The sequence below is a fragment of the Thalassophryne amazonica genome, chromosome 3 (assembly GCF_902500255.1).
Source record: "Thalassophryne amazonica chromosome 3, fThaAma1.1, whole genome shotgun sequence".
In the NCBI taxonomy this organism is placed as follows: Eukaryota; Metazoa; Chordata; class Actinopteri; order Batrachoidiformes; family Batrachoididae; genus Thalassophryne; species Thalassophryne amazonica.
The window spans coordinates 60,704,231-60,716,495 of NC_047105.1; the positions used below are offsets into that span (position 1 = coordinate 60,704,231).

Here is a 12,265-nt window from a genome sequence, read left to right on the forward strand (position 1 = left end):
TAGCACTATATAAATGAAAAGAAAATAAATTACATTAAATCAGAGCATCAACTCTTCTATCAGCCATGTCCACCATCTTGTTTCTAGATTGATCAAACAATTAAATCGCTTTGTGCTTGTCATTCCACTACATTTGACTGAAATTGGATCAAAACACTTGGAATTATTTTGTTCATATCCGGACAGACAAATACACAGACAAGAGAACAATACCCCACGGCCGCAGGTATACGTAAATACTTCAAGAAACAGGGTCTGCAGCCAGTTTTGACCTAGTTGATACCACCTAATGTGGCAAAACAAGACATACTCTCTGGATTCAGTATGCTATGGCCTGCAAAAAATGTGTAATTTTCCCACATTGACAGCTGTAGCCAGGTAGGGGTCAGTTAACGGTTACACAGGGGTTAAAATTTTAAAATGCTACAATCATTTTATACTACACACCATTTGTCTAATCATAAGCATTGTAATTTCATTGCTAAAATGTCAAATATTATAGGTACTCTAATTTTGGAAAAGGTAACTTTTCTGGTTTTCTAAAATTATGGAAAAAGTTTTTGTGACAAGGTTGGATAAATTCATTGAGAAACATCATATTTTAAATAATGCTCAGTATGGATTCAGAACAAAACATTCGACAGCTATGGCAATTATGGAATTAACAGAGAAAATATCAACAACAATAGATAATAAGGATTATTTTGTAAGTATCTTTATCGACCTGAAAAAAGCTTTTGATGTTATCGACCACTCACTTGCTTCACAAGTTACAACAATATGGAATTAGAGGTATTGCACATCAGTGGGTAAAAAGCTACTTAGAAAATAGAAAACAGTTTGTTCAGATAAATAATACTAAATCAGAATTGTGTAACATTATTTATGGTGTACCACAAGGGTCGGTACTTGGACCCAAACTGTTTATTTTGTATATCAATGATTTTGTGAATGTATCTAAAGTACGTTGGCAGCATATTATTTGCTGATGATACAACATTATTTTGCTCTGGATCAGATATACAGGAAGTAGTACAAGTGATAAATACAGAGTTGGAAAAAGTTAAACATTGGTTTGATATAAACAGATTGTCACTAAATCTTAATAAGACAAATTTCATATTATTTAATGACAGAGTGGGAAATAATGATGTGTCATTAGAAATAGATGGAATGGACATACAAAGGGTAAAAGAAACGAAATGTTTAGGAGTCATGATTGATGAAGATCTTACATGGAAGTCACACATAAATTACATAAAAGGAAAAATAGCGAAAGCCATTGCTGTTTTGCATAAAGTAAAATTTTCATTAAATAGTTATGGTTTATTAACATTGTACAATTCATTGATTGTCCCATATTTAACTTATTGTGTAGAAATCTGGGGATAGACATGTACAACTTATACACAACCATTATTTATTCTGCAGAAAAGAGCTTTAAAAATGATTAGTAATAGTCGATTTAGAGATCGTTTAATCCATTATTCATTAAATATAGGGTACTTAAATTTCATGATTTAGTTGATTTGAAAATATTACAAACAATGCATCAAGCTAACAAAAATACCTTAACAATAAACATTCAAAATATGTTTGAAAAAAGAGTAAGTAGTTACAGTTTGAAAGGAACAGAAGTCTTTAAAAAACCAAGATTCAGAACCAAAGTAAAGGAACGGAGTATTGCAGTGAATGGTGTAAAATTATGGAACAACCTCAACAAATAAATCAAAGAATCAAGGTCGCTCAAATTATTTAAAAAACATATTAAATTAGATGTATTAAGTAAGTATGAAACTATGAAATAAGTCAGTGGGCTATGACAAAGCCTAGGATGTGATCTGTTAGTGATGTCTAGAATGTTTTAAGTTTAAAATGTAACCTGTTAGGGATGTAATCTTTTAAATAATGGTTAAAATTATGAAATAAGTCAGTGGTATGTGACAAGTCAAAAATGTAATCTGTTTAATAATGTTGAATAATGATACTTAAAATTGAAAGATTGTATTGTAAAAAGGGGCAGAAAATATAAGACTTGTTCTTCTCTCTGCTCCTTTTTCATTCAAAGTCTTGTAAATTTCATTTCTGTTTTTTTCTGTCTTTTTCTTTTAAATGAATGAAATAAATAAAGATAAAAAAACTGATAAAGATTATTGTTTAAGCCAAAAAGATAAAAAAAAAAAAACGTTTTGACTGTTGTGTCTGCTTCATCACCAAAGGGCAAACAAGTTCAGCGTACTGTATGTTACCAACAATATTCATAACAGATGATGCAAGCTGTTTGTCTTAAATTAATTCAGTACATTTCAGTTTTACTAATGGATCTAATTTTTTTCTTAATTTTAAGGTATGCTGAATGTAGTTTGGTTGTAGTTCATCCATATGGACTGCATGCCTCATTGGACTGAATTTAGGAGGATTTAAAAACTGAATGGAGCTACCACTCATGGTTTTACTGAGTTAAACCAACAGTAATCAATTGCTGAAAACATTTCCAAATGGATTTTGACTTGAGCGTGCCTCATGCTTCTCTGTAGCTGTCAGACTTTAACTTGTCTCACAGTTTGAAGCAAGAAGCAGAAGAAAAAACATTGAACATGATGAATCAAAGACAGAAAATGAAAATGTGATGAGACTTTTACACAGGTTTTCTTTCATCACAGCTTTTTGTTCAGGAGCTGTAAGCGAAGTCGCTATCTCAGCAGGAGCATGCACAGTGTGGCTAAAGGTCCCGCTAGATCTTTCGATTAAACGTCAGTCGGGAATAGAACGGCACTAGCATAATGTGTACAGGCTTCAAATCTGTGTCATATTAAAATATCATCATGAAAATATCAAAGCGGAGCATATTAGCGTACGTAGAGATCGCTGTTTCTGGGAACAACGGATGCCAACGTTTGCTTATGTTTGTGATGAGGATCAAAACCACCTGTTATATCATTGTTTTGTGACAAATTTCATTGTTCCATGAAATGAACCGGCAGTATGTTATAGAAGCTTATTATAACTGTTTTTTTGACGTTGCTGCTGTTGATTTACGTAAATACCGCTGTTTACGGGAAACATGAATACCCATGTTTGTTTACGCATATCATAACAGCTGCTTCGGCAACATTTTATAACATACATAGCTTTATTCAGTCAAATAAACTAAGAATATATTGTAGACTGGATGCTGCTAAAGCTTTTGATTGTGTGGAATGGGGATATCTGTTTAAAACAGTAGAGAAGTTTGGCTTTGGCGATATATTTATTAGTTGGATAAGGACCTTATATGATACACCCTCTGCCTTATTGACAATTGGTCTTATATCAGACTTGTTTCAGTTGCAGAGATCTACAACACAAGGTTGCCTACTAAGCCCTGGATTGTTTGTGATTGCCATAGAACCTTTAGGACAAAAATTGAGAAACAATACAGAAATTCACAGGATCACTGTTGGCAATAGCCACCATAAACTTCTATTATATGCAGATGACATGTTAATACTTCACTGTTGCTGTGACTGACTGCAGATGACTGTTAATACTTAATTCCGTTGGTCCTCAAATAGTCTCAAATACTTAGGTATACAAATCACCTCTGATTATACCAATATGATTAAAGCGAACATTAGGCCTGCACTTGAAAAAATAAAAATAGACTTTGGTAGATGGTCCAGAATACACCTCATACTATGGAGTAAAGTTAAAGTTAATTGTATTAAGATGATGACTATGCCAGTGCTTTATTACTTAATGTCTAATATCCCTTTGCATATTCAAGATTTTCTGTGGGGCAATTTACCGCACCGCCTGAGTATTATGAAACTTCATACAAGTACAAAGAGAGGGGGGTTTTCTCTGCCTAACTTTAAATGGTATTACTGGGCAATGAATGTGAAACAGCTGAGATCATGGTTACCCAACACACCAGACAAACCCATTTGGCTTCAAATAGAGACAGAGGCAAACAGCGGTATCTCTCCTTGGCTGAAGTTGTTTGGTCTCAATCACAAACTTAACCACCCCATAATTGTAACTGCAAAACCAATATGGTGCAAATTATGCAGGGCAGGTCACTGGGACTTTATTATGTTCCCTTTGGCACCTTTGTGGAATAATTACAGAATTTTAATTGGAGGGACAACAGTTTACTGGTCACAGTGGTGTAAAACTGGTATCTCCCATGTATGTCACTTATTTGATGATAAGACCAAGCAATTTCTAAGCTTTGATCAGAATGTTGATAAATACACACTGCCACGTAACCAATTCAGGAGATATGTCCAAATGCGCAGCTCTTTAACTAAATGGCTAGGAATCCCCTTAGTTGCCCCACGGGTAGTCCTGTGGAAGCATTGCTCTCTAGGTCATCTCTTGGTAAAGGCAATACCTCCAAAATGTATAATTTGCTGTAACAATTAGTTGACCCTCTTTCTAAAGCTAAAGGATATTGGGCTGAAGACCTGGCAGAGGACATATTTTCAGATGAATGGAAATCGTGTCTCTATAATATTAACACTACGTACAAGGAAATAGGCAGCAGGTTTATTCAAATAAAGATAACCACAGATGGCATCAAACACTGTAGCAACTACACAAGTGGAATTTAATACCTAAGGACACTTGCTGGAAATGCAACGGTCAGGGTGCCTCAATTCTACATATTCTGTGGAGCTGTCCAGCACTTCAGAACGGGTAGAAAAACATTTAAGATTTTTTTTTTTTTTTTTTTTCTGGTCACAAGATTTCAAATTTCATCTAAACTGGCTGTGCTGGGCTCTACCACAGGACTTATGGACTCTCACTTCTTTTCTCATGAAAAAAGATGGATTGTTTTGGCTCTTACCACAGCTAAACGGATTCTGTTGAGGCACTGGTGGCAAAAACAACCCCCACGTGGTGGTTGACGACAATGGTCAAATTGGCATCCTATGAGAAAGTGACTTATGGAGTACTAAATAAACTCCATCAGTACGATTGTATTTGGTCTCCCTTTACTAGATGGCTTTCTGTTGCATAATTTTACAAGTGTAATGTTTGTACGCATTTGAAGAGAGGTCTGTGTGGTGGTTGGTGTGTATATATCCGAGTATTGTATGTGTTCAATAAAAATGTGCATTACAAAGAATATATTGCAGAAGTGGTCTGCATTTGCAGAGCATTTGAAGTCCAAGACAAATTTCCCTTTGGGGACAATAAAGTGTATCATATCGTATTGTTTACCGGCCCACTCTGTCCTTCCCCCATCCACTTTTCTTTGTTAATCTTCATGGGGTCTGGTATTGTTTCCCCATCATTGGTCCTAAGCAGTGATTCATAATCTGCCTGGTTTTGTTGGACAACTTGTTCCGAGTCTGGCAAGATTGTCAAGTTCATTTCTTTGAATGCTCGTGCCACCAACTTCTCTTTTCTTTTCCTTGTTTCTTCAAAAATGCTTTTAAATTCACCACTGTCCATTGCCAACTGTCATCCAAACTCATCCCTGTATCATCCATTTCTATGAATTTTATCTGTCCAGTACAAAATTGTGTCATAAATCAACGTTTCCATAGCTTTTTTGCATTGACCATTTCTATGTCATGATCAAAGTATTGGTGGCTTATTGCTTCCGGGTAAAATTGATCAAGAATGACCTTTGGGCGTACCCATGATTCATTGTGCATGCTGAGATAGTGACTTCACTTATTCACTCATGATTCTTTGTTGTAGAGTTGTTAGAACAAACTGATGTTTTCTCTCTTACCGAACAGTAGAGGTTTCAGACTGAGAGTCCGCATTTCATGCACTTTATCCGGCATGAGTGACACCTTCTGGACATGTCCGACCTGAAAAACAAATGGGAGGAGTTATGGATCTGTGTGTGTGTGTGTGTGTGTGTGTGTGTGTGTGTGTGTGTGTGTGTGTGTGTGTGTGTGTGTGTGTGTGTGTGTGTGTGTGTGTGTGTGTGTGTGTGTGTGTGTGTGTGTGTGTGTGTGTGTGTGTGTCCTTAATCAAAAGGTCACAGGATTCTATGCTTTTCCATTAGAGTCCGGTTTCACAGACTGACTTCACAGCTTCATTGTGATCTTTGCTGTATTGATGGATACCTGATGCAGCACTTGAGATGCTGAGGTGGTTGTCCTGGACTTGGCTATCAGAAGTGCATCTGTTTGCAATGTGTCAAATTTGTAGACAATCACTTATCTTTGCAGTAACATTCATATCTCTGGGTCCCAACAAACTGAGGGTCCTTTGAGATCAAGAAGCACCTGGGAAGAACTTATGAGGGGTTTGGCAATGATGATGATATCTTTGCAGGGGAATGAAGATCCAAGACTTTACTTAGAACTTCCTGTCTTATTGTTGCGGCACTTGAGTGCTAACCAGTGACCTAAGGCAATGACTGAATGGCCATTTTGTCTGAGTTGCGTCTGGGTATGAGAGCATGCAGGTGCCTCACTGACCCCAGCACTGTAAATGGCAAAGGGGATACCAGAGCTCCGAAGTCTCACTCATTTGGAGTGAGACTCGCGCTTTAAAACGGTCCTGTCAGGTTTCACACTCCGCGTGAGATTCAATATGTTGTCACGCTCTCATGCTAATGCATAACTAGGGTTGCCAACCGTCCCTTGAAAAACGGAATCGTCCCTTATTTGGAAATAAAAGTGTGCGTTCCGTATTGACCTGAAACGGGACGCAGTTTGTCCCGTATTTCTGTGAGAATCAAAAAGTCTGTAAAATGTCAATGGAATTGACCGGCACTTTATATGGAAACTTGCGGTAAATTTGAGCCCAGCCTCTCTCCTGCTCTTCACCAATGAGCTGACAGACACGAGTTGACAATACAGAATCACTCTTATCTCATTGGTCGAGGGACATCTGCTCGCAAGAAGATACCGACGTCATGAGCCGACGATGGTCACTGGACGACAATAACAAAGTGCAGCATGGCTGATATCGAATCGATACAGACACTGACACTGGCACTGCAGATATGCCTACGGACAGCAATGTCTGTAACGTCGTTACTCCTCCTAAAAAAAAAACAAAAAAAACAAAAAAGAATGCAAAAATACAGGGGCGAATGAGAAAAGGAAAATGGCTGGGTGGAAAAGGTGAGCGACAACAGCTAAGTATTGTAAGTATTGTTTACTTTTCAAACTTTATTTTTTGCAGTTTTTATTACACTAAATATGTAAATGTGCACTGTTACATTGTTTTGGATGATGCAAATTTTCTGTTGTTTTGTTGTTAAGCACTACAGAGAGATTTTTATTTTATGCTTTGAAGCAGGACAGAATGCTCATATTGAAATTGTGAGTGAAAATTTATTTTGCACTAAAAATAAATTGCTAAATAATAATTTCCACGTGTTCGTATCAGAACAAATGCATGTATGCATCTACTTAAATTCAGGGTCAAGTCAACAGTCAAATGGTTAAAAATCATTTCACACAGACGCTGGGAAGGCTGAAGGCAATGGTCGGTCGGCCCTGGCGGTGAGGTGTCCCTTATTTATTTTTCAGAGAGTTGGCAACCCTATGCATAACATTCCACCAAAATGACCTGCAAGACAAGATTTGGTGGAAAATAACTCCTTGAGTGTATCTCAACATACCCACATTTCACCTTTGAGAGGTGGGAATGGACTTGGTTGCCTGGGTAGTCGACGTCCAGGTCCCAAGGAGGTTACATAGTCTGGTAGGTATAGTGACACACGGCACCAGCACCTGCTCCCAGACCTGACTGACCTGACTTATCCCAAGGCAAACAATCACTGTTAGCAGAACTAAATGTAGTGAAAGCTAAGTGGTCCGCTGATGGTTTTCAAAATTAGCTGAAAAGCCAATCCGCTAACAAAAAAGTTAGCTTTGCTAATTAGCGGTTAGCGGATTAGCGGAACTGTGCCCACCACTGAATCTGGTGTAAATCCATATAACAATCTAAATTATATACACTGACAGACAGGTGACACAAATGAAGTTGTATTGTAAGAAATGTTTAAAAACAGGATTAAGCAGGGGCAAGGTCCTTAATCCCCTAGTTGCTCCCGGTGTGTAGTGAGTACCTTGTATGACAGCACCCTCACATCAGGGTGAATGTGAGGCATTATCTGTAAAGTGCTTTGAGCGTCTGATGCAGATGGAAAAGCGCTATATAAATGCAGTCCATTTAACATGTAATCATTCATCCATTCATTTTCTTATCCAGGTCCAGGTCGTGGTAGCAGCAGACCAAGCGGCTCATGCCACACATCCCTATCCTTGCCCAAATTCTGTAACTCTTCCTGGAGAATTCCAAGGTGTTCCAAAGCCATCTGGGAAATATAATCCCTCCAGCATGTTCTGGGTGTTCCCCAGTACCTCCTCCCAGTTGGATGTGCCTGGAAGACCTCCTTAGGGAGATGAACAGGGGGCATCCTCACCAGATGCCTGAATCACCTCATCTGGCAGCAGCAGCTCTACTCTGAGTTCCTACGGGATAATGGAGCCGCTCACCCTGTCATCACATTTCCACCACTGGAATCTGCAGTCTTATTCTTTCAGCCATTACTGATCACAGTAATAGCTGATCACAGATTCATGACTGTTAAGTCAATATGAGAGTGTAAATCGAGTGTCTCGCGTTCTTTGTCCGCTCTTTCTTCACCACGGTGATATGGTAAAGCACCTGCTTGAGGTTTCTTCCTCAAAAACACCAGAGGAAGTTTTTTCTTACCATTGTTGCCTATGTACTTGCTGGGGGGGGGGGTTAGACCTTAAGTGCTTTGGAGTCACTTATGTTGTGATTTGACACTAAATAAATTTAACTGAATTGTGCAACTGCTAGAACCTTAGACGCAGCCCCAATCTGTCGCTCTCACACTCCATTTTACCCCCCTGTACAAGAACCTGAGATACCTGAACTTGTCTACATGAGGCAATAAGTCTGTCCTGACCCAGAGGGCACAATCCACCCTTTTCCTTCAGAGGACCATGGTCTCAGATTTGGAGGCACAGATTTCATCCTGGTGTTTTCACACTTAGCCTCAAGTGTGCCCAGTGGACACTGGAGGTTGCCATCTAATGAAACCAACAAACCCACATCATCCACAAAAAGCAGAGATGTAATTCTGATGCCGCCAGATTGAGCATCCTCCAGTCCCCGACCATCCTGTCCAATCCCTGACAATCATGTCCATAAACACATGCAATCCCCATGCAAAATCCCAACACTGTGCATCCTTGGCGGATGTTTGCACTCTCGATGTCTTTTCTATTTGCAAGATTTGATCACGTGAGTTTTGGATTAAAAAAACTTAAAAATAATAGGTGTGAGTCATCCTCGCATTACTCACTCTGATGCCCTCTATCCGCGTGAGTGAGACGTCACGTGCGGGCTGTGGTCCAGTCGGGGGTCTTTGGGGCTCCGCGAGCTGCTCTTTGCTGCTCACAGCATCACGACTCCTGCTGGCCTCCTCCTGCCCGCTGCTGTAATGCACGTAAAGTAGCAGGGCTATGACATTGATGATGTACACGTGAAAAAACACCATAACTACCACGAAGTAGGAGCGGGAACACACGCTGCTCTTCTGGCAGGAGATGCGCTCGCACGGCGGCCGCAGCGCCGTCAGTTTGGCGGCGGACGCGGCACTTTCGGCGCGTTCCTGCTTCTCTCTCATTTTCTGCTCCGCAAGTTGACGCTGCAGAGTTCCTGCGACTAATGCCACGTTTTCAGGCAGAAATCCTCTTAAAAAATCATCCCGGCGCAGAGACTCCGTTGGCGCATTGAGACTTGCATGCGTATGATAAGGCCACAAAGGTCTGACGGTGAATGCGCTGGTTCTCCACGAGCTGCCGGGGGGGGGGGGGGGGGGGGGGGGGTTGTTTGTGGTAGTGTGTCTTGAGGGGATTATTATTTTTTTTTTTTTTATGTTCTTGACACAGCAGCAGTGCAGACGCAGACCGTCGTGTTTACGCTGCAGCGCACTGCCCAACTCCTCACCAACCAGAACCACACGCACGTCCACCACGGACAGTAAGCCGATAAACCACACGATAAAATTCAACGATGCATTCATAAACCCCCTTGGAAGCACCTCAACTCCATCTTAACATTTCAGAGCTTTAACGCAGCAACATCCTGCCTCTCCGTGCAATGCTGACCCCTGCTGACTGAAAATAATAATGGACGTTTTTGCTTTTAGCTTTTTCATTGAGGGAATTATTTAACACCCCCCCCCCCCACCCGAAAAAAACAAACAAAAAACAAAAATCAATCTGTGTCTGTTATTTTTCTGTTATACTATGATTCAGACATCTTTACATATTTGTTTCAAAATATATGTGTAATACGTATTATTTAGTATTATTATTACATGAATATGCATATGTCGCAGGCATGAGCAAACGAAGCTCGTCAGCATCTCATCATGTCATTTAGGATCTTCAGATTTTATTTTGAGTAAATGCTTCAGGGAAGCATTAGCATGGAAAAACCTTTCAGTTTCTGGGGGAGCTCCACCTCCCCAGGCTCCCTGCTTTTTTAAGCATTTTTCTTTATTTGCTTCTCACATGCCTGGAAAGCTTGTCAACATCTCACCATGTCATTTAGGATCTTCAGATTTTATTTTGAGTAAATGCTTCAGGGGAGCATTAGCATGGCAAAAACCTTTCAGCTTCTGGAGGAGCGCCGCCTCCCCAGACTCCCCACTTTTTTAAGCATTTTTCTTTGACTCTCACATGCCTGGAGAGTTCCTCACCATCTCACCATGTCATTTAGGATCTTCAGATTTTATTTTGAGTAAATGCTTCAGGGGAGCATTAGCATGGCAAAACCTTAGAGTTGGAATGTATAATAGAAGATATACCTTACTGAATTTTCATACCAATATGATATATGATATGACTATGATTTGACACAAAGTGCAGCAACAGTGAAAATTAAACATTCTTAAACAAAACAGTAATAATACCACACTCATTTTGCACTCATCATAAGGTTAGGATACTGTGCCCTCCAAAAGTATTGGAACACTTGGAATTTCACACATTTTAATTTGTTTATGCCATTTTAAATACAAGAAATACAAATAAAGAATAAACATTTCTAAAATTATATTCCTCAAACTCAAACTGAAAGCAAATCTCTAAAACCTGATAAAACCTGTAAATAATAATCGGTTTTATTGCCAGTTTTCTTTAGACAAGTCAGGGGATGGAAACATGAACATTTCCAAGTCACTGAATATGTCTTGGACTTTATGTACATCAATTATGAAGAAATACAAAAGTTTCTTTCACCAAGACATCAAATCTAGGCTTTCATCTCAAATGTACTTTCTGTCAAATTGTAGCTGAACTTTCAGGTCTTTGTTTTTACGAAAATCCTCCTCTACACCACTTCATCAGGAAACAGGATTTTATATTTTTTTAATTAATTTATATCAAGTTGTAGAGATTTGCTTTCAGTTTGAGTTAAGGAAGATAATTTTAGAAAAAAATGTATTTGAAATGGAATAAACAAATTGTTCCAATACTTTTGAGGGCAACTGAGAAACACTGAGGAGCAGCATGTTACATCTCATATATAGTGCAGCAGATAAGAGAGTATTTAGAGTGGAATCCTGCAAATGGCGATACAAGCACCAAATTCAGCACAAATAATCTATAGACATTAACTCTTTTGAAAAGAAAAAAAAAAACTGATTGGCCACTTGAATTTTCAATAGGCAGCCAGATGGGTCAGTTGAAAAATTACACAGGGGTCAAAATTAAAAGATGAGCCAGTCATATAGAAAACTACACCACATTATTTGCCTGATCATAAATATTCCAAAAAAGGCAGAATTTGGACAATCTGTGTCTGAATGTTATGGAGTTGAGGTAAAAGCAGCAAGAATGGTGACAATGGTCAGTTTCAGTTTGTACAGGGGTCAAAAGTTAAAGTTGCTCCATTAATTTTGCTCCAGCTGTATTTGTGCTGAATGTGATGCTTGTATCACCATTTGATGGATAATTTCAGTTATCTGCTGCACTAATAAGTCAACAGAGGATGAACCAGCTGCTGTCTGTTAGCTTAAACGTGTATATATGGAAACCAGAATTAAAGGAGAAATACTGCTTTTAACAACCTGGACCTCCTTTCTGACATAAAATATGGTCGTTTATTCACCAATATAAATTTGGTGTGATCAGAAGTCCATAGTTCAAACAATGTGTTCAGTACAAAGCTGAAGTGAACATTTTTCTTCTTCTACTAAGGTGGATTAGAACCTTTTGTGGTACACAGCACAAACTACTGGTCAGGAGGAACCTAGCAG

The 12,265-nt window shown here is 39.0% G+C and overlaps 1 protein-coding gene across 1 annotated transcript in view; it reads right to left on the bottom strand.

Annotated features, from left to right (window-relative positions):
- The window catches only part of p4htm (prolyl 4-hydroxylase, transmembrane (endoplasmic reticulum)), a 39,750-nt gene extending 29,986 nt beyond the window's left edge, over nt 1–9,764 (bottom strand). The window contains exons 1-2 of the mRNA XM_034166454.1: nt 9,302–9,764; nt 5,729–5,810 (exon numbers count right to left, since the gene is read on the bottom strand). Of these exons, the coding sequence (XP_034022345.1) occupies nt 5,729–5,810; nt 9,302–9,625 (406 nt within the window). The 5' untranslated portion in view covers nt 9,626–9,764. The remainder of the gene's footprint in view (nt 1–5,728; nt 5,811–9,301) is intronic.
- Between the last annotated feature and the right edge of the window lie 2,501 nt (nt 9,765–12,265).